This window comes from Anabrus simplex, chromosome X, assembly GCF_040414725.1.
Source record: "Anabrus simplex isolate iqAnaSimp1 chromosome X, ASM4041472v1, whole genome shotgun sequence".
Classification (NCBI taxonomy): Eukaryota; Metazoa; Arthropoda; class Insecta; order Orthoptera; family Tettigoniidae; genus Anabrus; species Anabrus simplex.
Genome location: NC_090279.1, coordinates 173,995,484 through 174,021,677, shown reverse-complemented (window position 1 = coordinate 174,021,677; position 26,194 = coordinate 173,995,484). Strand labels below are relative to the sequence as shown.

The 26,194-nt window shown below is 40.6% G+C and overlaps 1 protein-coding gene across 3 annotated transcripts in view; it reads right to left on the bottom strand.

The window, feature by feature from the left end:
- Positions 1-997: 997 nt before the first annotated feature.
- Positions 998-26,194, bottom strand: part of LOC137503097 (hemocyanin subunit D-like) — a 50,950-nt gene continuing 25,753 nt past the window's right edge. For 2 of the 3 annotated variants that reach the window (XR_011019046.1, XR_011019047.1), the window contains exons 3-4: positions 22,161-22,289; positions 998-1,211 (exon numbers count right to left, since the gene is read on the bottom strand). Coding sequence is in view for 1 of the 3 variants with exons in the window: in XM_068230546.1 (XP_068086647.1) it covers positions 14,072-14,155; positions 22,161-22,289 (213 nt within the window). In the remaining 2 variants the exon portion in view is untranslated. Of the gene's footprint in view, positions 1,212-13,943; positions 14,156-22,160; positions 22,290-26,194 lie in introns of those variants that run through there. The other variant, XM_068230546.1, reaches the window with a different exon arrangement.

Here is a 26,194-nt window from a genome sequence, read left to right as displayed (position 1 = left end):
ATTGCCATGAACTTCAATTTCTTCACAGATTCCTGACAGATACTTATGTTTGTCTAAGCGGCAATTACGTTGAATTTCACGACACATTTCAAAGTATCTGTCTTGAACGTGCAATCCTGTTTCTTTCAGTTACTAAAAATAAATTTACATTACTTTCCACAGCTTCGCAAATGTTTCTCGAGCACATGAATTCTAGTCACCGGATAATTTAAAGCGTAAAATGGACAGTCAGTTTTGTTGCGAATTGTGATAAAGCTCGTAATCATATTGCATAGTGGAAGTAGATGAATGTGTAATTGATTATGGAATTTGATTTGTCATCATAAAAGGCCATAGGAAATTTGTAGAGTGCCCTGTGTGTGTGCAGATGTCCTGTACCACTCTAACAACAACGTATTTTCTAATACTATATTCTAGAAACGAATGCGTTGAATTTTTGAACACGCGAATGCTTCTTGTTATCTGTAACTGAAGCTTTCATGAAGCAAGCATAGACAGTGTGAACTGACAAGTGAGTGTTAAGAAACTGTGTTACAACCTCTGGATAACGTCTTCGTGGATTAAACCCAAAAAGGATTAAATAACTACGAGCAGCAGCAGGAAAAGTTCGCTAGAATAATTCATTACTCTAATTATAGCATGTGAAACAATTATACTAACAGCCTACTCTATATTGGGAACTAGGGCCAAAGTAAAGTGCAAGCCTTTCAGTTTCGGGTCTATATGCTGATTGATGTGAGGTGAGGTGCTCATTATATGATTAAAAATATAAGCATTTTCATATTGCGCACCAAAGAGGCAGCGAAAAATATAATCAAACTTGAAATATAACGATGCCTCATTGAAGGTTAGTGCCATTTCAATTAAGCACCGCCGTGGCAGAAAAGGGAACTGGGTGACATTAAACTTACATGTTCGAAACGCTCGCTTTATTAGGTATTCCGCTAAAGACGTGGTATTAGGTAAACAAGGAGAATAGGGTAATTATATGCTCATAGACATTTTTCAAATTCTTGTTCACTCTTTATGAATATATGCACAGAGCTATACAAGCAGTGCATTTTCCCAGTACTCAAATGGTGGAAACATCGCACGTAAATCATTATGTTGACAGACATAGGAAAGCTATTTAGTGGATCATTATTTCGATAATTGTTTCTTGAAAGAATGCTGGAATCCATTCATGTTTATCGTGAGCCATCTTACTCCATCTAGGAAAAAAAGGAAAGAAGAACAACAATGAGAATACGATTAAATAAGTACATAAATTAAATAAATAAATAAATAAATAAATAAATAAATTAATTAAATAAATAAATAAAAGGGACAACTGTCTTCTTTCGAAAAAAAAAGTGGTAGTTAATATAGGTGATTCCTAAATTATGGTTGCGAAATTTTGTAAAAGGAGAAATAATCGTCTATTGCATCACATGATTAGGTACAATAAATGTAATACCTTATTTAATTGATGTAAATTGTAGTAAAACAACAGCGTGCGCCTCTACTGAACAATGAGAGTACAGTACTGTGTTAGGCGTATTAATAACGTATTGGACAATAATCACTGGAATGTTAGTGTAATTTTTGTTGTATTTTCGTATCTCTCTTTAGTATCACAATATTCTGAATATAATGATAGTTTGTTCAGATTCGGTGTTGAATTCTCGTTATACTAGCAATAAAAGAAACAGTAGGAGGCCAACATTTTTTCCAATCATTAATTCACACAGAAACATTTTAAAATGAGTTCGTGTAATATTGTCAGTTGTTTCAACCACGGCACCTCATTTATTGTCCTGGTTAATCTACAACTTTTTTTATTGGTTGGCTATTTCGAAGGCAGGACAAGGACGGGGGAAAGTATTTATAATACCCCAGATATTTATCGTCTAAGAAGCGGTATGATGCTCTGAAACTCACATGGTAATTGATGAACTCTCCTGGAAAAAAGACTCTCCGAATCTCCAACGAATAGTACAATCAGACTATCCAACGAACGACAAAATTAGATTCTGAAAAGATCAAGAAAATTAGACGCTCTCTTGCCTCCTGTCACGTATTTTATTACATACTCAGTTGATTTTCTATTATGTTTAACCATTTTCCGATCCAATCATATTCAGAATTTGGGACGTCGGTTTTACCTCATTGGACTTAATTTTGCGCGTCTTCCTGGCCTCTGTCTGCCCCAATAATAATTAATCCGCGAAGTATGAAACCGTTAGCAGGAGACGATAATATACCCGTCGTCAGCTCCGAGTTTTCGTCTTGCTTCTAAGGTCCTCCCTTCTTACAGAAATGTAATGGCCTAATCCTCTTCGTTCACCTACAATATTTCGCGGCACAATGAAATATGAAATTATGAGGGTCTCGATTTTAAATATTAGAAATTTATCTGTACCTAAAATTCCAGATACAAACCAAAAGTTACACCCAGCTTCACCAGGAAATAGACAAATAAAGAGGAATGGCTGTGAGGTCCCATGGTATAATTTTCCCTGCAAAAGGCATATCTTCGCACTGGTGCAAACGATATATAACTGTGTCTAAGTATTTTAGGAACGTCCTTTGTGATATTCGTTAAAGATATTTCAGGCACACTCTCTGTGCATTAATATTCTTATTACATTCTTTGGGCGCCTACTGAAGGACCGAGTGGATGCCGTTTTGAATGAGAACCCTTGTCAAAATACGCGTCATTTTTCCGCTACAAGCAAAAAAACACCACCGCACTTTTAAATACCCCACTTTTTCTGCGTCGATGGGCAGAAGTGAGAAACGTCATTCGATGATGATCTGATATCGCGCACATGCTGTCCGTTCTATACTGAGAGGAGGATCTGCTTGCCTGGGCTGTGGCAGTGGCGGATCGAATTGTTTCTGAGTTAGGGCCGGTATTACAATAGAGCTTTAAACTGTTGGTTCAGTTTAGTCGCGTATTATAAAACTAAATCTTATGTTTAACTAGAGATTAATTTTACTGCCACTCGTCTACCGTTTACACTGAAGTTTAAGGATACACAACCTTACAACATGGCAGAGCGAATGGATCTCGAAGATATTTTTGAGGTGTTTGAAGAAATACTAAGCGATGATGAAGAAGTTGTTCAAATTATTGAACGACCACGGGCACCACGATTTTTTCGATCTGACTGTATTTCAGCTAGTCGGTGCCAGAACAAAACATGCGACGGAAAGGTAACAATGTAAAAATGACTTAAGAACTGTTTGAATGTCAAAAGTGTAAATTTTAGAAAGTAAAGGAAATTCTATTTCAGAACTAATGCTGTAGAACACCTCAGTCAGCTACTAGTTGCATTGCAGTTTTATGCTTCCGTAGTATGTTTATTACAATGGGAGATTTCGGAGGAATTCATAAGGCCACTGTTTCGCGGACTATATCAATATATCTGTACTAATTGCGCAAGCAATTTTATTTCCTTACAAGTCAAATTAGGACAAGGTTTATTGTTTTTATCCGCCATTTTACCTACAAGAAGTAAACAAAACATTATCGATAGTCATTTTTTCTCGCAAGTCACTGCTACCAAGATCGTATATTTCCTTCTTCACCTCAGCTTAACTTAGGCCGGCCATTATGAGACTCAACATCGGTTTAAACTCAAGTTACAGTTTAACTCAATCTTCAGTTTAAACGTTCATTATAAAACCAGCCCTTAGTATGCCGTAGCATGACACGCAGGTTCATTGTCTGTATAGAAGTGCTTGGTCTCCACGTCAACCCGTTCTTGTAAGTGGATGATCTACTCATGTACGGGGTAAATGCTGAATATTTAAACGCGTTGTGGTGTTTTCCTTGTAACGGGAAGCAGCACGATTCTAGAGATGCGTTCTAATTTTAAAAAATACCAATTAGCTACTGTCCCCTTCACCTCTGCAAGGCCACAAAGTGAGTGACACCGGGCGAGTTAGCCGTGCGGTTAGAGACGCGCAGCTGTGAGCTTGCATCCGGGAGATAGTGGGTTCGAACCCCACTGTGACCGAGCTCGATAGCTGCAGTCGCTTAAGTGCGGCCAGTATCCACTAATTGGGAGATAGTGGGTTCGAACCCCACTGTCGGCAGTCCTGAAGATGGTTTTCCGTGGTTTCGCATTTTCACACCAGGCAAACCATAATTAAGGCCACGGCCGCTTCCTTCCCACTCCTAGCCCTTTCCTATTCCATCTTCGCCATAAGACCTATCTGTGTCGGTGCGACGTAAAACCAATAGCAAAAAAAGATGTGAGTGACAGTAATTTAGATAAATACAGTAGACTGTACATATAAGTTGGTCCGACCTATTGGTGATATTCGACCTCCGTTCTAAGTTTGGTTTCTTGGGTGTCATATCCTAACTTATAAGAATAGCGCTCTGTGTTATGTAAGATTTTTTGTAACTACTTATGGCAGATCCATCATGCCTGCCGGTTTGTTCCTGTAACAATAAAATAAAGAAATATTTCAATGTGTCATTTTTTTCACTCTCGGTGGCTGGTAACTTCTCTTTCAAACCAAGAAGAAGGCGGGTCCTGACTGCAGGGACAGTCAATTAATTCTGAATCCGTACAAACCGCAGAAATCTGAAACTTAAGTGATCAGAATAAAGGAAAGTACCAAAATAAGCAAAAGGCGCAGGACAGACCAGAATGATGTCACCTTACTTATTCAGTGCGTATAGTCGCTTTGATGTATAAGATCCTTGGAGGTAGACTTTTCTCTGGAGTAAAAGCATATATAGATATGTGTTTCGATACACAACCACATATCGGTGCTGAGTTTGCTTTTGAGTTAACATGAGAGACGTACTGATGATACGAATCGGGCCTCCGATTTTTTATGGGTTAGGTCTCGCCTATCCGATTGAGACAATATTTATGAACCGTACCTCGGCACGTTTTCATTTCATTTCAGCTGTTCCTTCTCCTGTATTTCTCGCAGGATACATTCGTTGGTTCTTTTTTCAGTCCACCTGACTTTTAGCATTCACCTCCAGACCCACATCTCAAACGCTTCAAGCCGTTTCCTATCCTCTTCTTGGATTGTCCAACATTCACATCCATATAAGAGTACACTCCACACAAATGACATCGCGAAATTTTTCCTAATCTCAATATCTAGATGTATATTTGTCAGAAGATTTTTGTTGCTGAATGCTTGTTTGGCAAGCACTATTCTTCTTCTCATCTCTTCGCTGCAACAGTTGTCATTTGTGATTAGACTTCCGTAGTAAGGGAAACTGGTGACTTGTTCCACTACTTTGTTAGCAAGCCTGATGTTGGTATGATTTCTCTCAGGATGTTTACTTACAGCTAATATTTTTGCCTTCATCACGTTAATGTTTAGGTACAAATCTACTAAATTTTATGACAGTATATTCAGCATCTTGGATAATTCCTTTTCTGAGTCTGAAATCACTTCTATATCTCCTGCAAATCAAATACAATTGATTTTTTGTCCATTTATTCTAATTCCTTTTGTGTTCGTCTATAACATTTTTTAAATTCATCGAATGTCCTGGTTACGAAATGTATTTGAGTGCATGTAATTGCCCGCCATTAGCTGTGTCTTTAGTAATTGTCTGTTTATCTTTTCCGAGGACTGGTGTCGCACTATCGGCTTACACAAGACCTGAACAAGCACGCTGCAATTATTGCGATACATGCAAAGGAAGGCTATGTTGAAAGTTGCCAGGTCATTTGTGTGCAATTTCTGAAAGGCTTTCGAAACCCTATTAGAGATGTAATGCATGAAACTATGCGCAAAATGATTGCCAGAGGTTGTGAGTAGCGCTGGCCATGTCATGCCACCGGACTTCATCCCACGGAACCTTCGTGCTAAAATCGATGCCCACATTTGGGGTGTGTGGAAGTTGTGGGAAAAGTGCAAGAAACGTGAAATTAAAACACACGGAACGTATCCATAATGAGGTTTGGTACGACTTTTAAGGAATGGCAATGCAATTGCAATTAATGCATCTTTCTGATCTGGATTTTCACGTCCATCGATAGTATTCAACTGTTATAATTCATATGGACGAAATACTGATTTAGTTTTTGGAAGCGGAAATAGCACCTCTGGAACAGGCACTCCTCATTTTAGGTGCTGGGTACAGTTGTGAAACCCTGGATGGATGCAATATAAGACCGTCTGTGTCTCAGTAGGATTCTACTCCTGCACACATAGACTGGATAGGGCACCGTATTTTGCACAGCAGGTGCAAAACATTATCATTGAGAACACTAGAGTGTACATGAGGATCATTGTCAGATATCTCCAAAATGCCTTCGGTTCATAGGATCCCGGGTTCGATTCCCAGCCGGGTTGGGGATTTTAATCTTCATTGGTTAATTCCAATGGGCCGGGGACTGGGTGTTTGTGCTGTCCCCAACATTCCTGCAACTCACATACCACACATTACACTATCCTCCACCACAACAACACGCAGTTACCTACCCATGGCAGATGCCTCCCACCCTCATCGGAGGGTCTGTCTTAGAAGGGCTACACTCAGCTAGAAATAGCCACACGAAAATATAATGAGGATTAGTACCACCATGCGAGAAACACCAAGAGTCTTCGTTACCTGTGATTAATGCTACCACTTTACCAGTGATAAGTATTATTATGAGGGGCCGGTGGTCTGGATTTTGGATCCCTTTGGACAATATGCGTCATTTCAGAAAATAAGACATTCTGAATTGTATCCACTGATTGTTCGGGTTCATGGACATTTTTACTCCATCATTCGTTTTAGACTTTATTCTGTGGATACATTTTGAAGTTTTAATTATAATTATAATTTCAGCTCGTTGCTCCTCGTAGCATTAGGGGCCTATGACGTAGTTCTTCGCTCTTCGTTCAAATTCTTAAAATCCCTATATGGGAATATCGTAGGCTTGTCTTTTGGACACTTCAAAGAGTATGCAGCGTAAATCATGTAATGGCAGGGAAGAGCTGCCACAAGTATCTGTTCATGTGACAATAAGTGGGAGGATTGTGTGCGAGGTTGCAACATGGTCTGTAGGTTCTAAGGGCTCGATTTTCATATCAATGGATTCAAACGTGCATGTCAGTCGCTTATTCATAACAGTTACATTTGTCAGGTCAGTGTTAAAGTCTCCCATTAAAATCACATGTTCATACCTGGATATTAAATCCTGTAGCGTTTCCTCCACATTCGTGTTGTTTCTAGTCTTCCGTGGGCGATACACTACACCGAATAGAGCAAATATTTTGTACCACGAACTTCAGTTGAGGCATTGACATGGGGGAGATGGTAAGTTATAGAAAGTGAATTTTACTGCCAAAAAAAGAAAAGTCTTGCCAGCATTGTGTAGCAGACGATATTGAACAAATATACTGTAAAATCAATGTTTAACCCTTAAATGCACAGCCTTGCGTATGTTCAAAGGTGAAACTTGCTTGTTATATCTGCTTTACAGTTTTGAAGTGAACATTTACTTCCACCTTGCAGACGAACTCTCTAGGGGTCACTAGTGCATTAAAAAAACTATTACTATTCTTGATAATCAGCTGGAGTGAAGCATACACTTTAAACAGTTAGGATAAAACAAATAAAATGTTGTTTACCTCAGAGAATTTATGAGCAAGGACATCTCTGAGATTGAAGTGTTGCAGTAGCTACAGTAATTGTACACTTTTACATGTACCGTCAAACAAAACATTAATAATTTATTTTGACAAATAATAATTAAAAATTTTTCTGACAATAATGTTTCACTTTTGGAATGAAAAACCTTCACATTTAGAAGGAATACTAAATTGCGCATTTAAGGTTTAACACATAAGTTATGCTAATTACATTTCAGGCACAAATTATGCCATGAAACACGTTGTAAAAAAATCACGGCCTAATAAGTTAGTCAGTTGACGTATATGATCTAGCAAAAAGCTCACGGTCAAACGCATGAAATTTTTCATCGACGAAATCCAGCATGGTCAATGACTCATTTTCTTTCGGTTCGCTGAATCTTAGTCTCCTTGCAAATGGTTATAATGATCTTGTGATAGAACCGCCCTCTTTTGAGGATGTTGTGTTCCTTCAACGGTTTGAATTATTGCCTTATCTTGATTGATGGAAGATCAGCTCTGGAATTCCTTGCTAATCTTAAGGCGTTGAGTAAGTTATTTATCTCTTGCTTCGCATGGCGAAGTAACAAACATTTCCATGTGTCATCATGATTATATTAAATGGTTGAAAATGTTTAGCCTCTCTGATCATTTCCGCAACTTCTTCTGGAACCATTGTTGGACACGGGCAATACCTGCTTATGAAAACAAAGAATGAGTGTGTTATGTGAAGATTCTGGCAGTAACGACTTACCATTTGGAATGAAATATGTTTAGAAATCATTCTGACAACTGAAATATAACTGGAACTCATATTCAGTGTATAAAATCCCGTGCTGTGCGTAACCTAGGCATTCTTTACAGACTCACTGAAATTAATGATGTTAACGCCTTAAAATTATACTTTGTCTCGTATGTTCTCCCCATTATTGACTTTTGTTCCCCTATTTGGTCCTCATCTGCTATCACAAACATATCTCAATAGTATTTTAAACTTTTTAACTTTCATTGTTAAGACTCGCAACAAAACTAAATCTGACATTTTGAAGTATCTGGAGGTACTTGACATGAGAAGCCGTTTACAATTGTCCGATCTATCTTGCCATCATCAAATAATAAATGGCTACACCAAATGCAATACTCTTCCGGCGTACTTCCTTATATACGTTCCTCCCCGCCCAATACGCAACCGGCGCACTCATTATGTGTCCCGACCGCACTTAACCTTACAACAACGCTCTATCTTCCACCGTCTCCCTGCTCTAGGTAAATCCCTTCCCGATATCGACATATTCACACCTTTCAAATCCTTCAAACAAAAATATTAAAAGATTCCTTTGAAGTCCTCTCCAGGTTTCCATTTCCTTCCGTCCATCCAACCCTCGGCCTTTCTTCTTCCTAATTTCTGAAACTGACACTTGACAGTTCTTTTTTCCATTGTTGTTACATTGTTATTGTTAATAATTGTTAATTTATTGTTGATACTTAATATTGTTGTTTTTACCTTTGTCACCTTTTATACTTATTTAAACTTATTATTAGTGTAAAATGGCTCTCCATAGGATGTATCTAATAAATAAATAAATAAATAAATAAATAAATAAATAAATAAATAAATAAATAAATAAATAAATAAATAAATAAATAAATAAATAAATAAATAAATAAATAAATAAATAAATAAATAAATAAATAAATAAATAAATAAATAAACTATAATACAGTGAAACCTCGGAATGCGAGTAACTTGGTCTACGAGTGTTTTGAAAGACAAGCGAACATTTTAAATAAACTGCAACTTGATAAGCGAGTGACGTTCCGCAATATGAGCGTCACGTGTACCTAGGTTTTCCCCTACCCTGCTCTTTTGTTGATTAGATGAAGGAGGTCTAAGGTCATGTAGTGAAGAAATACCTTTCAGAAAATAATCTGCCGCTCAAAGACTTGCTGCTTGAGGACAATGCTCCTGCTTTTCCTCCAGGCCTTGAGGTCTTGAGGACGACTTACTGGAGGAATTCAAGTTCGTTAACGTTACGTTCCTTCCTTCCAACACTACTCCAGCCTATGGATCAGCAAGTCATTTCGAAATCAGGAAGTTATACACCAAAGGTCTATTTCAGCGATGCTTCGAAGTGACCGTAGGAACAAACCTTACCCTCCAAGAGTTTGGGAGAAATCATTTCCCCCTTGTGAACTGCCTGAAGATCATCGATAAAGCCTGAGATGGAGTCACCAAGAGAATTCTCACTTCCGCTTGGGGAAAGCTGTTGCCTGACTATGTTCTTGGACGTGATTTTGAGGGGATTGTTGGTGACAATAAGTTGCCGATTGTCGATGAAATTGTGTCCTTTGGGAAGACTATGGGAATGGAGGTGAATGACGTGGACATTCAAGGGCTGGTGGAAGAACATAGCCAGGAAGCTGACCACCAACGAACTGATGGATCTGCATCGCGAACAACAGGAGGAGGTTATGGAGGAGATCTCGTCCGGGGAAGAGGAAAAGTCAATGACACCTCTCACTACAACTGAGATTCGGGAGAAGTGCAAAATGTGGGAAACGGTGCAAAATGCTGTAACAAAACACCACCCGAAGCAGGCTGTAGCAGTGCGAGCGATGAATCAGTTCAATGACAATGCAATGCCACATTTTTCTAAAATCCTCAAAAATAGGCAAAAGACAACAGTCATTGGACAGGTTCCTCGTTGTTAAAATTGCACGAATTTCAGTGAGCCAACAGATAGCAGTGATTCCGTTAGTGAAATTCGTGCTACACAGTAACTCTTCTCATTGTCTCCCTCACATCAACAATGATTCTATTGTAAGGAAAAGTGCACTATAATTTGTTTTACGTTATATTTTTCTTTAGAAATGGTATTCGAATATATATTTTTGTGTTGTGGACGCATTATTCGCGTTTCAATTGTTTCTTATGGGAAAACTTGCTTTGATATACGAGCGCTTTGGATTACAAGCATGTTGCCGGAACGAATTATGCTCGCAATCCAAGGTTCCACTGTAGCTGTAAACAAGGTTTACACGCAGTTCACTGTCAACAAATGGGAACGATTATAAGTAATCCCACCAGAGGCACGAGCTGACTTACTACCTTCTCCACGTCGAACATCGTGGATACAGGTTACATTTTGCTTCAATCGCAGAAGCAAATCTATTATACCAGTTGACTTACTACCTTTTCCATGTCAATGACATGAGCGTTTACTACTTTCGCCATGAAAAATACGAAATTTCGATTCCTTTTTTTACTACTACCTTTCCGATATCAACGCCTCAATTTCTACGAACAAGATCTTCGGTCTGTGAGAGTATTCACTTGGTGATTTAAATATTTTCTTATATTTCAAATCATATGAAAATCCTAACTCCACCTTCCATCTTTCCCTCCCTGCAAAACGAAAACCTACAACGTGTTTTCCTGTCAGTGACCGGGTCAGGGTTGGAACGAATGAAGCCCCCATCTTGCGGCGAGAATAGGAATTGTGCCGGCTGTCCAAACCTGTCGTACACCTCTGGGACAATGATTAATGACTGTCAATTGAAATGAAATTATAGAGGAGAGTGTTACTTGAATGAAAGATGACAGGGAAAACTGGAGTACCCGGAAAAAACCTGCCCTGACTCCGCTTTGTGCAGCACAAATCTCACATGAAGTGACCGGGATTTGAAGCACGTATCCCAGCTGTGAGAGGCCGACGCGCTGCCGCCTGATCCACGGAGGCTTACATGGCTTTCCCTCTCTATCGTTCCTAGTTAAAGAGTACTCACTCATTTTGACTAGTGCTGAATTGATAGATTGTTTTATCCATGACTCTGAAATCACTATAGCATGCAGATTGCAGTTTGAAATTATTTCGGAAATTTCTGCGAAATGTTGAGCAATGCTCTTTGTACTGACATATGTTATTTGTAGAGAAGTAGGGTAGGGAGAAACGATGTCTTTGAGACGATTAGTGGTATTCTGCGAGGGGGCTGGCACGACGGGATAATGACGTGCCTGGGACTGTGGTGAAAAGAGGTTGACATTAGGGCTATTTTTTCCTGGTTACCCAATGTTGCCACTTTAAAATTAAATGATCAAACTACGACTATGTGGGAAGTTATAAAATTAAGTGAACTAAATTGACTTTGGCGGTCCATATATTGCAATTTACGTGCTGTCTTTAAAACCCTTTAACAAGCTGTGGGGAGTACAATTACCACCTAACACCTATATACACTTAAGAAAATGGAAATTGCAACACCATGAAGATTGATTTTCAAGATATGGAACGATGCCATGTTGGTATGTAAACGATCGAAGTTTCAGACCCATTGGATTGTTGCTACAGGTCTCCCTACGTGATTGGTCGCGGAGGAATCAACTCCAGTATACGGACTCTGGTGTAGCGTAATTGACTTGCAGTCTGGGCTGTGAAGTGTTCCCCGTCAAACATGCCTCGACGACAGAGAAGAGTACGCTATCAACAACTGTCGCCGTTTGAGAGGGCTCGGATAATTGGGCTGTGTGAGGCTGAATTATCGCTAAGGACTGTCGCTGCACGTGTTGGCCGACAGGCATCTACGGTACATGGTATGGCAGCAGTGGTCAAATGAAGGTACCCACACTCGTAGACCTGGCACAGGCCCAGCGCGACAAACAACTTTGAAAGAGGATCGCCGCATCATTCGGATGGCCCGTATGAAGCCCCACGAAACAGCAGCGCAAATTCGAGCAGCTGTGGCACCCCACGTTACACAACAAACAGTTGGTAATCGCCGGCGTGCAGCTGGTTTACGAGCCCGTGTCCCTGCAGGTGTTCCATTGACTCCACAACAGCGACGTGTAAGGCTGGCCTGGTGTCGAGAAAGATCGACGTGCGTCGACGAATGGCATAGGGTCGTCTTTAGTGATGAATCGCGCTTCTGTCTTGCCCGCAGTGATCGCCGGAATCGTGTGCGGACGTGCATTATCTTGTTGAAACACTATCCCAAGGTGCTGTGCCATAAGGGGTAGGACGTGCGGACGCAGAATGTCTTTGACGTACCGCTGTGCCGTCAAAGTCTGCCGAAGCACTACTAGAGGTGATCTATTGCTCCCCACACCATGATGCCAGGAATTACGCCACCAAACCCGCACACGATGGTCATCGGAGGTTATATAGAAGCGGGACTCGTCACTGTCAAGAGTGAGTGTTGAAGCCCGCCCTCCGCATGAAGCTGAGAAGCAGAAACAATCCCATAAGACCAATGTATAGTGGCCACCTTGGATATTGGCCCCTGTCACATCTCCCTCAGCCAGTATCGGTTATTCCCAGAAGACCAATGTATAGCGGCCATCTTGTACATTGGCCCCTTTGCCAACTTCCTCGCCCACTATCAGTTATTCGCATAAGACGAATGTATAGCGGCCATCTTGCACATTCGGCCTTTTGCCAGCTCCCAGCCCAGTATAGGATATTCCCATAAGGCCAATGCATAGCTGGTATCTTGCACATTACCCTTTGCCAGATCCATCGCCCAATATCGTTTATTCCCATAAGACCAATGCATAGCGGCCATCTTGCACATTAGTCCCTGCGCGGGCTCCCTCGCCCAGTATTGTCTATTCCCATAAGACCAATGTATAGCGGCCATATTGCACGTTAGTCCTTGTGTGAGCTCCCTCGCGCAGTATCGGTTATTGCCAGAAGACCAATGTATCGCAGGCATGTTGCACAGTGGTCCCTATGGAAGGTTCCTCGCCTAGTATCGGTTATTCCCACAGGGCTACTGTATAGCGACCTTCTAACACATTAGTCCCTTAGCCAGCTCCGCTGTTTTAACACTACAGATGGATGTAAAATGATTGTTATCGATGAGGAGCGAGCCTGTCTATTTGGAGAATGCAGTGTGTGGAAACGTTGAGATTATCCTTGTCCTTTTGTGTTCCCTTGCTATTTTTCCCTCTAACCAATCTGACCTGATTTTGTGTTTATCGTATTCATGCTCTGTGTATAAACTGATTTATCACTTTTTTATTAGTTTCTATTGCGAAGAGATGGTGACGATGCCAGTATGAGAATGGCCCCAATGGCCCTAATTAAGGCACAGTTCATATACCTATAGGTCATTCCATGCTCAGAAAAAAGTTTTGCTCTCACGAAAACAAGGTTGCCACCTCGTACAGCTCTGCTCAATAGCATCATGGGAAAATGGCGGCATGAACCATTGGTGAATATATAATTGCGAGATCAAAGCGGGACGAAACCAGGCGAAAATATACTTTTGTGAACTGAAGAGGACATGGGGATTCCTGATGGGGAATATTTTGGTTTTCACAATAATAAACGGAAGAAAATCTGATGATGATTTTATTTGCTTTACGTACAACTAACTATTTTCACAGTTTTCGAAGACGCCGAGGTGCCGGAATTTAGTTCCACAGTAGTTCTTTTATGTACCAGTAAATATACCGACACGAGGCTGACGTTTTTGAGCACCTTCAAATACCACCGGACTGAGCCAGAACCGAATCTGCTAAGTTGGGGTCAGAAGGCCAGCGCCTCAAACGTCTGAGCCACTCAGCCTGGCATAGGGAGAAAAGAAGCAGAATATTATTTTTAAGAAATCTATCGTTTAGGATTTTACAAGAACGAAGGTAATCAATCAATCAATCAATCAATCAATCAATCAATCAATCAATCAATCAATCAATCAATCAATCAATACTGCTCTGCCTTTAGGGCAGTCGCCCAGGTGGCAGATTCCCCATCTCTTGTTTCCCAGCATTTTCTTACATGATTTCAAAGAAATTGGAAATACATTGAACATCTCCCTTGGTAAGTTATTCCAACCCCTAACTCCCCTTCCTAAAAAGAATATTTACCCCAGTTTGTTCTCTTGAATTCCAACTTTATCTTCATATTGTGATCGTTCCTACTTTTAAAGACACCACTCAAACGTATTCGTCTACTAATGTACTTCCCGGCCATCTCTCCGCTGACAGCTCGGAACATACCACTTCCCAGCCCAAACTTTGCAACATATTCGTAACACTACTCTCTTGTCGGAAATCACCCAGAACAAATCGAGCTGCTTTTCTTTGGATTTTTTCCAGTTCTCGAATCAAGTAATCGTGGTTATGGTCCTGTATACAGGAACCATACTCTAGTTGGGGTCTTACCAGAGACATATATGCCCTCTCCTTTAAATCCTTACTGCAACCCTCATATCCATGTGCAAAGATTAGTACCATTTATTTACAATCCCATTTATGTGATTACCCCAATGAAGGTCTTCCCTTATATTAACACCTGGATACTTAAAGTGATCCCCATAAGGAACTTTCACCCCATCAACGCAGTAATTAAAATTTAGAGTACTTTTCCTGTTTGTGAAACTCACAACCTGACTTTTAACCCCGTTTATCATCATACCATTGCCTGCTGTCCATTTCACAACATTATCGAGGTCACGTTACAGTTGCTCACAATCTTGTAACTTACTTATTACTTAGCCTTGCCTCTGATTCCACTTCTTTACTCATATCATTTATACATATAAGAAAACATAAAGGTCCATTGATACCGGCTTTAGGAGTTCCCCTCTTAATTATTACAGGGTCAGATAAAGCTTCGCCTACTCTAATTCCCTGAGATCTATTTTCTAGAAATATAGCAACCCATTCAGTCACTCTTTTGTCTAGTCCAACTGCAATCATTTTTGCCAGTAGTCTCCCATGATTCACCTTATGAAATGCTTTAGACAGGCCTATCACGATACAGTCCATTTGACCTCCTGAATCCAAGATATCTGCTATATATTGCTGGAATCCTACAAGTTGAGCTCAGTGGAATAACCCTTCCTAAAATCGAACTGCCTTCTATCGAACCAGTTATTAATTTCGCATACATTTCTAATATAATCAGAAAGAATGCCTTCCCAAAGCTTACATACAATGCATGTCAATCTTACTGGCCTGTGATTTTCAGCTTTATGTCTATAACCCTTTCCTTTATACATAGGGGCTACTATAGCAACTCTCATTTCATTTGGTATAGCTCCTTCAACCAAACAATAATCAAATAAGTACTTCAGATATGGTACCCTTTGTACTATATCCCAACCCATTGTCTTTAGTATATCCCCGGAAATCTTATCACTTCCAGCCGCTTGTCTAGTTTTCAACTTTTGTGTCGTATTGTAAATGTCATTGTTATCATATGTAAATTTTAATACTTCTTTAGCGTTAGTCACCTCCTCTATCTGGACATTGTCCTTGTAACCAACAATCTTTACATACTGCTGACCGAATACTTCTGCCTTTTGAAGATCCTCACATACACACTCCCTTTCTCATTTATGATTCCTGCAGTGTCCTTCTTGGAACTTGTTTCTGCCTTAAATTACCTATACATACTCTTCCATTTTTCACTAAAATTTGTATGATTGCCAATTATGCTTGCCATCATGTTATCCTTACTGCCTTTTTTGCTAGATTCAATTTCCTAGTAAGTTCCTTCAATATCTCCTTACTTCCACAGCCATTTCTAACTCTTATTTCTTTCCAATCTGCAACTCTTTCTTAGTCTCTTTATTTCTCTGTTAGAGGGTTTGTAATAAGGTGGGTCTTTACCGTTTTATACCACCTTTATAGGTACAAACCTGTTCTCACATTCCTCAACAATTGCTTTAAATCCACCCCAGAGTCTGTTTACATTTTTATTTTAAGTTTTCCACCGATCATAACAGATAACAACAGATAATGTTATAGATTTTGGGGTGGGGATATATTTGTCCAGGCGCCGGGTAATACTGTACTGTCATGTCGCTCTACTATAAAAATTGTAGAAATTAAATGCGCTTAAGAAACTAAAGCTAAATCACAAAACCAAGCACAGATAAAAAGCATAGCAAATTTATCTATCACTACAAATCATGCCGTGATATATCGCTGCAAACAAAACATCAAAATCTTCAGTAACAACTGCTGTACAGTACGTGAACACTTCCACACACAAATATAAAGTTGACAGTGTCAAACTTCCGGCGATATGCAGTACAACGGATTACGCAGTGTATGTACCAGAGCAACTGTGATCGGAGAAGGAAGGCAAGAAAGGCCATTGTGCTCCCTCCCTGTGGATGTATTTATGAAATAGAGGACGCTAAATATCTATTTTATTAATTCAGGTCCAAAAATGTCTCATCCTGTTTTCTTTTGTTTTCGCAATACATCATTAAGTACATTATACACGGAATGGCCTAAAGTCACGAGAAGTGATCTCCCATTACGAAATATGCCGTGCATGACCCCTGAGCGTTGCGGCGAGCTGAGGAGTGACTGAGCAAACTGCCACAGACACCACTGTCATGAAGGTGACAATAGGTCGTAGGTTAACCGACTTTGAACGTGGGATGATCGTCTAGGTCAACAATGTCGAGGGTTGATCTTCAATACCGTAGAGAGAATGTTACCACCCGCGTAAATCACTGCACTGGAATATCCACGGGTGTTTAACGAACGGACATCATGAACTATACTGGGCGCTCAACGGGCTATTGTGAGTCAAATCACCGCCCAGTTGAATGTTGGGTGTCAGGAACCCATTTTATACCAGGACTGTAAGGAGGCAACTGCACCGCATAGGCTTCACCAGCCGGCGAACAACTCGCGTCCCTTTGTTGACACATCGACACAGAGCTCAACGACGTGCATGGGCCCGCGAACATCGCCAATGGACCATGGAACAGTGGCGGCGGGAGGTATGGTCCGATGAATCCCGGTTCCAGCTGTATCGAGCTGATGGGCGCGTGAGAGTGTGGCGTATGTCCCATGAAGCTATGCATCCTGGGTGTCAACAAGGTTGTGTCCAGATGGAAGGTGGCTCAGTTCTGGTCTGGGCGGGATTTCCATGGTCGCAATTAGGCCCCATTGTCCGGCTGCAAGGAGCGCTGGCAGGTGCATGTTATGTGAACATTCCTTCAGACCATCTGCATTCCTTTCTCGCCCTAGAGTACCCTGATGGAGATGCCATGTTTCAACAGGACATTGCGCCATGCCACCGATCTGTGGGTGGTATACAGTGGTGAGAGGAGCACTTCAGTGAAGTTACGAGCATGGATTGGCCCTCCAGATCCCCCGATCTTAAACCAGTCGCGCATTTATGGGATGCTGTCGATGCTTGTGTACGCTCCATGAACCCCGCACCAACTACACAAGACCAATTGTGGGGAGCAGTGCAAGGTGCGTGGGGCCAGATCCCTCCAGAACCATTCCAACACCTTGTAGAGTCGATGCCTCGTTGTATTGTTTCTGTTTTGAGGGCTAGCGGAGGAGCAACTCGTTATTAACATCACATTCAGTGCCTTCCCATGACTTTCGGCCACTCAGTGTATATTCCTTAAGGCGACACTCCGGAGATAAAAATATATTTTTACCTAATTCATAGATTTTCACGAGACTTCGTGGGAATGTCACCCACATAAAATTAGAGATATCACGAACATTTCTTTCATATACAATCAATAGTTTTCCAAAGTAAAATTATTCTCTTGAAATGTTTAATTCCATTTTTTCATGAAATTTAATTAACATGTTAATGTAAATTCGTAATTAGGTAAGTACTGTAATACTTCTTTTAAAAGCATTACGTATTGAATTTTCTCTAGATAATTTATACAGGGTGAAGCGAAATTCGCGCAAGCGGGCATCGCAGCACGATTCCTCACATGCCAGCAATAAAAAAAAAGTACCGTATCTCACAAAAGTTCGTCCTGCGAGTATATCCGGCTGAAAAAGAACGTTGAAGAGTGGCAATCTGTCAACACTGTAACCACAGGTAGGGTAACTACCTCTGTCAGCACATACTAATCGTGCCGTTCAGTTGGTGCAGGGGATAGAGTTTTGGGTTAGCTTGGAGGAGGTTGAGGGTTCGATCCTAGGTTGAGGCGCACTTTTTTATTTGCTAATTGTTATCGGACATTACATACTGTAATACAGTAAGACACCGTTTCTTAGGCCACATGTATCCCACATTTACAAAATTTAGTAACGCTGAACACGTTGTAACAAGTCTAGTAGATGAAATGGTGCGAATAAATTCACGCCCACGAGGTGGAAAGTGCGTCTTTCAAAGCTGACTAATGAAAACGATTGTTCGTGCATTTCTAGGTTCGTAGTATGTAAGTGCAAATGGTTTCTAGCGGACGCGCTGCAATCGCTGTTGACGATTAAGATGCCAGATACCATACCACCTGGATTACATGTCATCATCATCATCTGTTTACCCTCCAGGTTCAGCTTTTTCCCTCGGACTCAGCGAGGGATCCCACCTCTACCGTCTCAAGGGCAGTGTCCTGGAGCTTCAGACCCTTGGTCGGGGGATACAACTGGGGAATATGACCAGTACCTCGCCCAGGCGGCCTCACCTGCTATGGTGAACAGGGGCCTTGTAGGGGGATGGGAAGATTGGAAGGGATATGCAAGGATAAGGGAAGGAAGCGGCCGTGGCCTTAAGTTAGGTACCATCCCGGCATTCGCCTGGAGGTGAAGTGGGAAACCACGGAAAACCACTTCCAGGATGACTGAGGTGGGAATCGAACCCACCTCTACTCAGTTGCCCTCCCGAGGCTGAGTGGACCCCGTTCCAGCCCTCGTACCACTTTTCAAATTTCGTGGCAGAGCCGGGAATCGAACCCGGACCTCCGTGGGTGGCAGCTAATCACGCTAACCACTACACCACAGAGGCGGACCTGGATTACATGTACGAAATAAAAAACATACGCCTCAAACCAGGATCGACTCCCTCGACCACCTGCATGCTAACACAAAACTCTATCCACTGTACAACTGGACAGCCCGGCTAATAAGTGCTGACAGAGGTAGTTACCCTACATGTGGTTACAGTGTTGCCAGATTGCCACTCTTCAACGTCCTTTTTCTCCCGGATATACTCGCAGAACGAACTTTTGTGAGATACATTTTTTTTATTGCTGGCATGTGAGGAGTCGCGCTGCGACGCCCGAGTGCGCGAATTTCGCTTCACCCTGTATAAGGACATATATATCGTACTAAAGAGAGTGATTAGAACTATTGTGCTGATTGGTGTATGGAGGTTGGTCACTAGGATGATCAAAGTTTGTGAGTTTGGTGTTATAATAAGAGAGTGATGAGAGTTATTGTGGTTGAATGATAAGAGAGATGTGATGGTATAAGTATTATGGAGAATGGAGTGGGGTAAGTGAGTAATTGTAATATGGTGAGGTGGAAGGTCGGAGGATGATGAGGGTGGTAATAAAAAGATTATATAATAAGAGAATGATTAGAGTTATTTTGGTTGATGACAATTATGGGATTGGGTTATGATGAGGTAAATGGTAAAGTGTAATGGCATAGTTATAGTTGTTATAAGTAGAAATAGAAAGATGAGTAATGGTATTTTATTGTATGTATAATGTGTGGAGTGAAGTAGTTCATACAGGAACTGACAAGCGAGGAGATTACGGCACAATAACGCAGCAGATTGTGTAATGCTATGGCTGAATCAGCGAACCGGAGTAGTTCAGCGAGTGTGGAAGGCAGTAGTTATGGAATGTGTGAGGTTCGCGAGTTCAGACAGAAGGGAGGTGGAGGTCATTAAACCTCCATGTGCCGAACTGTCATTCTTATGTTTCACCTTTGTATAGGATATTTTTCAGTTCATGTATTGCCAGGTCTAACGGGTCTCCGTATAGGAGTCGCCATTGGTCCATTTAATTTAATTTATTGTTTTGGTTATACTAGTATTCTTATTTATTATAATGCATATTATTAATTCATTATTATTTTATTTAGGAGAGCAAAAGTTGAAGGTGTTTTCCTAGATTCGGCAATATTATTTTTCTCCATTAAGGATCACTAATGTAGAAAATACTGTAGATCTGGAGGGATATAATAATAATAATAATAATAATAATAATAATAATAATAATAATAATAATAATAATAATAATAATAATAATCTCGCGATCCTTGCAACAAACGAACAACAGGCAATCAGCCAAATCGAAACCCTCAAGAAATGCTCAGAAAAATTCGGCCTGCAAATCTCCTTCCCAAAAACCAAGGTCATGTGCAACCACTGCAGCCTCCAGAATTTCAACACGAAACTTGGCACAATCGAAAAAGTAAGTGAGTTCCGATATCTCGGAGAAATTATAGTACCAACAGGAAAAGAACAGAAGGCCCTCGAGGTCCGCATCCAGAGAATGAAGAGAGCCCCCGGCTGAACGCAAAACATATACAACAAAAAAATGCCTTTCAATCTTCACCAAAATTTGACATTACAGCACTGTGATCAAACCTGAAAACTATACGCGAATGAAACACTGGATCTCCACAGGAAAACAGTACTCGAAGACATCTTGAAAGAGGAACGTAAACTCATCAGAAAAATTCTCGGCCCAAAACTGACTGACTGCAATCTCGTATAAAAACCGAGGAGCTCTCAAACCTTGCGGCCGACATCAGAAAAAAACGCCTAAAATTTTACGGACACATCAAACGCCTTCCTCGTCGCCATAAGACCTATCTGTGTCGGAGCGACGTAAAGCCCCTAGCAAAACAAAAAAACGCCTTCCAGAAAACAGACTGACAAGAATCTTACTTGAGGCAACAGAAAACATCAAAACAAATAGGTGGACAACAGAAATCCGCCAAGACCTGGAAAAATCAGGAATGAAAGTGGCCGACATCGCTAACCGTACCTGCTACAGAACGAAAATCAACAAGTGGGAAGTAAAGTCAGAGAGAAACCACAAGAAGAAGGCAGGAGCTAAGTAGACAGAAGAATGAAGAACCACAATGAGAGAAAAATTGAAGGATGCCTGGCAAAGAAGGAAATGCTCAACTTTTAAGTGAGCTTTGCGTGATCAGTTTTCTGGTCTTTTTCGCATCTAATAATAATAATAATAATAAAGAACATATCGTACTAAAGTTTATGTAATTTCTACGTAATCCCTACTACTTGAAAAAATCTGCAATCAAACTTCCCTAAGCAATTGGCAAACAAAACATTATTACAGTGATAAATTGTTTGAATTCATCGGAATAACTTTGTGACAAGAAAGAAGAAACTCAACCCTTTCAATTTCAGTCATTAAAATATTTTGCACAAAAATGACCAAAATATCGATTTTTATATCCGAAGTGTCGTCTTAATAACGATGAATTACGGGTGTCTGAGAGGAGGGGGTGTTCACTTCCTGTAGGTCTATAACATGAAAATGAGAATTCACGGGAACGATCTTGAAGTCTCCTGATGATGAGGTTCAAACTCCACTATCTCCCAAGTGGAAACTTGTACCTGTACAGCCCACATCGCATAGCCAACTTACACATTTTATTTTATTTTAGCTCCAAGATTTTAATTTGAGATGCAACAAAGGAAGACTGAAAGAAATCTTCCTCAGGATGCTGGATTGCAAAAAGCCAGGATGTTTAAAGAGATCTCCACAAGGAACTTTAAACGTGATGTAGTTACAGGGAACCACAAAATAGGGTACTATCTATCGTAATTCTGGAATTATTTTTATTATGTTTATATAATTACCGTGTGTTCTCTGTATGGCTGCACATTAGCTTTATATTGTTGGAAAATATTGTCGATAAACCTGTGCCATCGGTAGAAAACTGGGTCTCGCACTGGTGTTTGCAAGCCACCAACCACTCCAGATGGTTCCTAGTGAAAGAAATAAACACGAAATTATTTTAATTAATGGTAATTCATTTTAAAACTATTTAAAATAATAATCGTAATGGTATGTTGGTGATTTAAGATGTGTTACAATATATTATTACAAGCTGATGCATTTCAATCTTGCTACCAAAATTATCTTCACCAAGGATCATATAAGAGAAATAGATCCGTCACTCCTGTATAATATAGTTCACTGCGAAAACAGGTCATGGAAGCTATAGTGGCCCCTGTATCTCCGCCAACATAAGGAAATAAATATCATGATAATATCTCGTAATAAACTTGTTAATAACAGTTGTTACTTTGTTAAAATTTTAATTGTGATAGAGATAATGATTGCATTTCGGTAGGAAAGTTGTATCTAAAGCTTCTCTCGTGTCTTTTACTTGAAAAGCAAATTGCAATTACCGTATTTGTATGTTGGCAATGCTGCTATAATGCTAGCTTGTATCGTTGTTTCACCGTTCGCATTTTAATGTACATTTACATCTATTAAATAATAAATGCAACATTGATTACTGAAAATGTTAATGCAATTCATATAAAACCCCAAAACGCCCATATTTGCCTAAATCACGATCTAACGTAACCTCATTCTTTCGCTCGTTCGTTAAACCCTTCCCACGACTTTTACGTATGGGAATGGAAAACAGGAGAAAGAAAGGAAGAAGTAAAACACAGCATAATGCACACAGTTTATATTTTGAATTTTATTCCAAACAGCAGATAAGAAGCACAATCACACACACGTTTACTCGCAACAGCTAGGTAGTTCAATGTGAAATACGTTCATGATCATAATACTATTTCTTCACACTAAGAACGCGTATAATTATAATTTCACTCCATACTCTCAAAAAACTGGATCAAAAATCTCGTTCAATGCGAAAGGATCTCAACAAATTTTCGTCTAACAAGCACTATTACTTACCGTACGACCAAGTTCCTTTCGCGCGCAACGATAACGGTGTTGTGTTTTGAATTTGCTGTACCGCGCAACTGAATGTGTAATGCCAACCGCTGCCTTCGAAATTAACCCTCTAAAAGAGAATTTTAGTTTTCACTCTTTGGCGGAGATTGAGGCGGCCCATCTAGGAACTGCTTCGGACGCTCCCTATGAAGTGTCACCCCCCTGGAAAAAATTATTCACCCTAGTGCGCATGCACAGATGAATCGTTAAACCTGTACAGATGGCTCAGCGAACGAGTCCCATGCTCAACTACACGCGCATTACCTCTACGTGAACATAAGGCTGTAACGATCAGGGAGACAGTGATGTTTCAAGCGGACAGCGCACGTCAACATGGATTTGACAGAGTGGCAAAAGTGGGCAGTCGTGTTTGGCCGTGCCCATGGCCATACTGTGCGTGAAGTTGCTGGATTTATTGGCGTTTCGCAGCGGACTGTTCAACTTGTACACAAGCAGCAGTGTACTGCACGTGGCCATAAAACACGACGTCAGAATTTTGGCCGGAAGAACATGCTGACAGAGAGGGACCGGAGACAGATTTCACGGCTTGTGAAAGCAAACAGGCAGGCAAACCCGACAGGAATTGCAGCACTCAGTGAATGTAGGTCCATCCCAACCTGTTAGCGAGAGAACATTGCAATGGGAACTGCATTCAATGAACATTTAGAGTCCGTCACCTTGCAAGAGGCCACTGCGCACACAGGTACATAATGCTGCGTGCCTTCAATGGGATAGAAATCATCGAACATGGACAGTAGCTGACTGGGGGAACGTAATGTGGACTGCAAATAACGTTTTTGCCCGTATTCCAATGACGCACGTCGTCGAGTGTACCGAAGGCCAAATGAAGCTGATCATTCTGGATGTGTGCTAAGCCAGGTTCAAACCGGAGGTGGGTGTGCAATTTTTTTGAGGGGGGGGAGGCTGTTCATACCATGGATTGGGCCTGCTCACTGATGTGACCATTAATATGAACCAGCATGTTCATTTAAATATTTTCAGTCAACATCTGCATGCTGAGTATGCTATTGATACCTCAAGTTTTCAAGATTACAACAGCAAAGTTCATCGGGATGGACGAATATGTGACTGGTTTTATAAACACTACTCCACTCTATTACATATCGATTGTCCTGAAAAATTACCCGACTTGAATGTTTGAACAGCATGTTAAATGCCGACATCATTATCTCCGCAATTTGATGGAATCCCGCGATCAAATCTTCAGCGAGTGGCTTGACCCGGATGCGACGTATCTGCACTACCTTGGGAACTCACTTCCTAACCGAATACAGGCGGTTATCAAGTTCAGAGGCCGGGTTACTCGGTATTAAATAATGTTTGTAATGATTTCTCTAGGGGTGACTATTTTTTTCTCTGGCAAGCTGCCAATTGTTCCTCCATAGTAAACAGGTTCAAGGAAGAAAGATCCTGTTGGTAGTGTTGTTAATTCCAGGACCTGCAGAGTCAAGGAGAAATGCATCGAATATTGAACTATGGAGGACACTTGTGGTTTACTCAGCATATAGCTGTCTCTTTTGTTAAAATTATTGGCTGGTTTAGCAATTTATATTCCCTTAAAAATTAATCTTCATATAAAATGTCTCTCCTTACCAATGACAGATGGTCCTTATATGTACTATAGTAAACTTTGCCACAGAAGATTCTCTTGATTACATGTTTACAAGAGCCTGTTTACTAAACATCACGAAGTTAGTTTTTGAGCATATGCAGCAAAATTCTGTCATTTTTCAGGTGAAAATTCCAACCCAGCATCGACTTCAAATCGAACATTAGCCTTCTAAGCCACTACATTAATCAGATGACTTTGGGGCTATCTGTTCTTGAGGTAATGCACATATTTCGTTTTCACCTTCGTCATCTGACATGACACATAATAACCACGGTCACTATCTGTATTTTCCAAAAAATAAGTTGCTCTATATCAACATCAACATAAACAGATGCCTTTTACTTCATTAACAGTGCTTAGAACTGTAGGGATAAAAACATGACTAAACAGCACATCGTTCGCAGGTATTCCGGATTCAGGAAGTCAAGTGGACTGCATCGCGATTGATCTATCTAAGGCATTTGATAGGGTAGATCATGGGGGACTACTGGCAAAAATGAATGCAAATGAACTAGACAAAAGAGTGACTGAATGGGTGGCTATATTTCTAGAAAATGGAATTCAGAGAATTAGAGGTAGTGATGCTTTATCTGACCCTGTAATAATTAAGAGAGGAATTCCTCAAGGCATTATTATTGGACCTTTATGTTTTCTTATATACAGTATATCAATGATATGAGTAAGGAAGCGGAATCAGAGATAAAGGCAATTTGTTCTGGGTGATTTCCGACAGAAGAGTAGGGTTACAAAAATGTTGCATAGTTTGGGCTGGGAAGACTGAGGAGAAAGGACACGAGCTGCTCGACTAAGTGGTATGTTCCGAGGTGTCTACAGAGTATTAAAGAAGTTACATGATTGTAAGCAACTGCAGAATGACCTCGATAATGTTGTGAGATAGACAGTAGGCAATGGTATGATGATAAACGGGGTTAAAAGTCAGGTTGTAAGTTTCACAAATAGGAAAAGTCCTGTCATTTTAACTACTGCGTTGATGAGGTGAAAGTTTACTGGGGATCACTGTAAGTATCTGGGTGTTAATATCAGGAAAGATCTTCATTGCGGTAACCGCATAAATATGATTGCAAATAAAGGGTACGGATCTCTGCACGTGGTTATGAGGGTGTTTAGGGGTTGTAGTAAGGATATAAAAGAAAGGGCATTTACGTCTCTAGTAGGACCCCAACTAGTGTATGGGACCCTCACCAGGATTACTTGATTCACGAATTGGAAAAGTGTCCAAAGAAAAGCAGCTCAATTTGTTCTGGGTGATTTCCGACAAAAGAG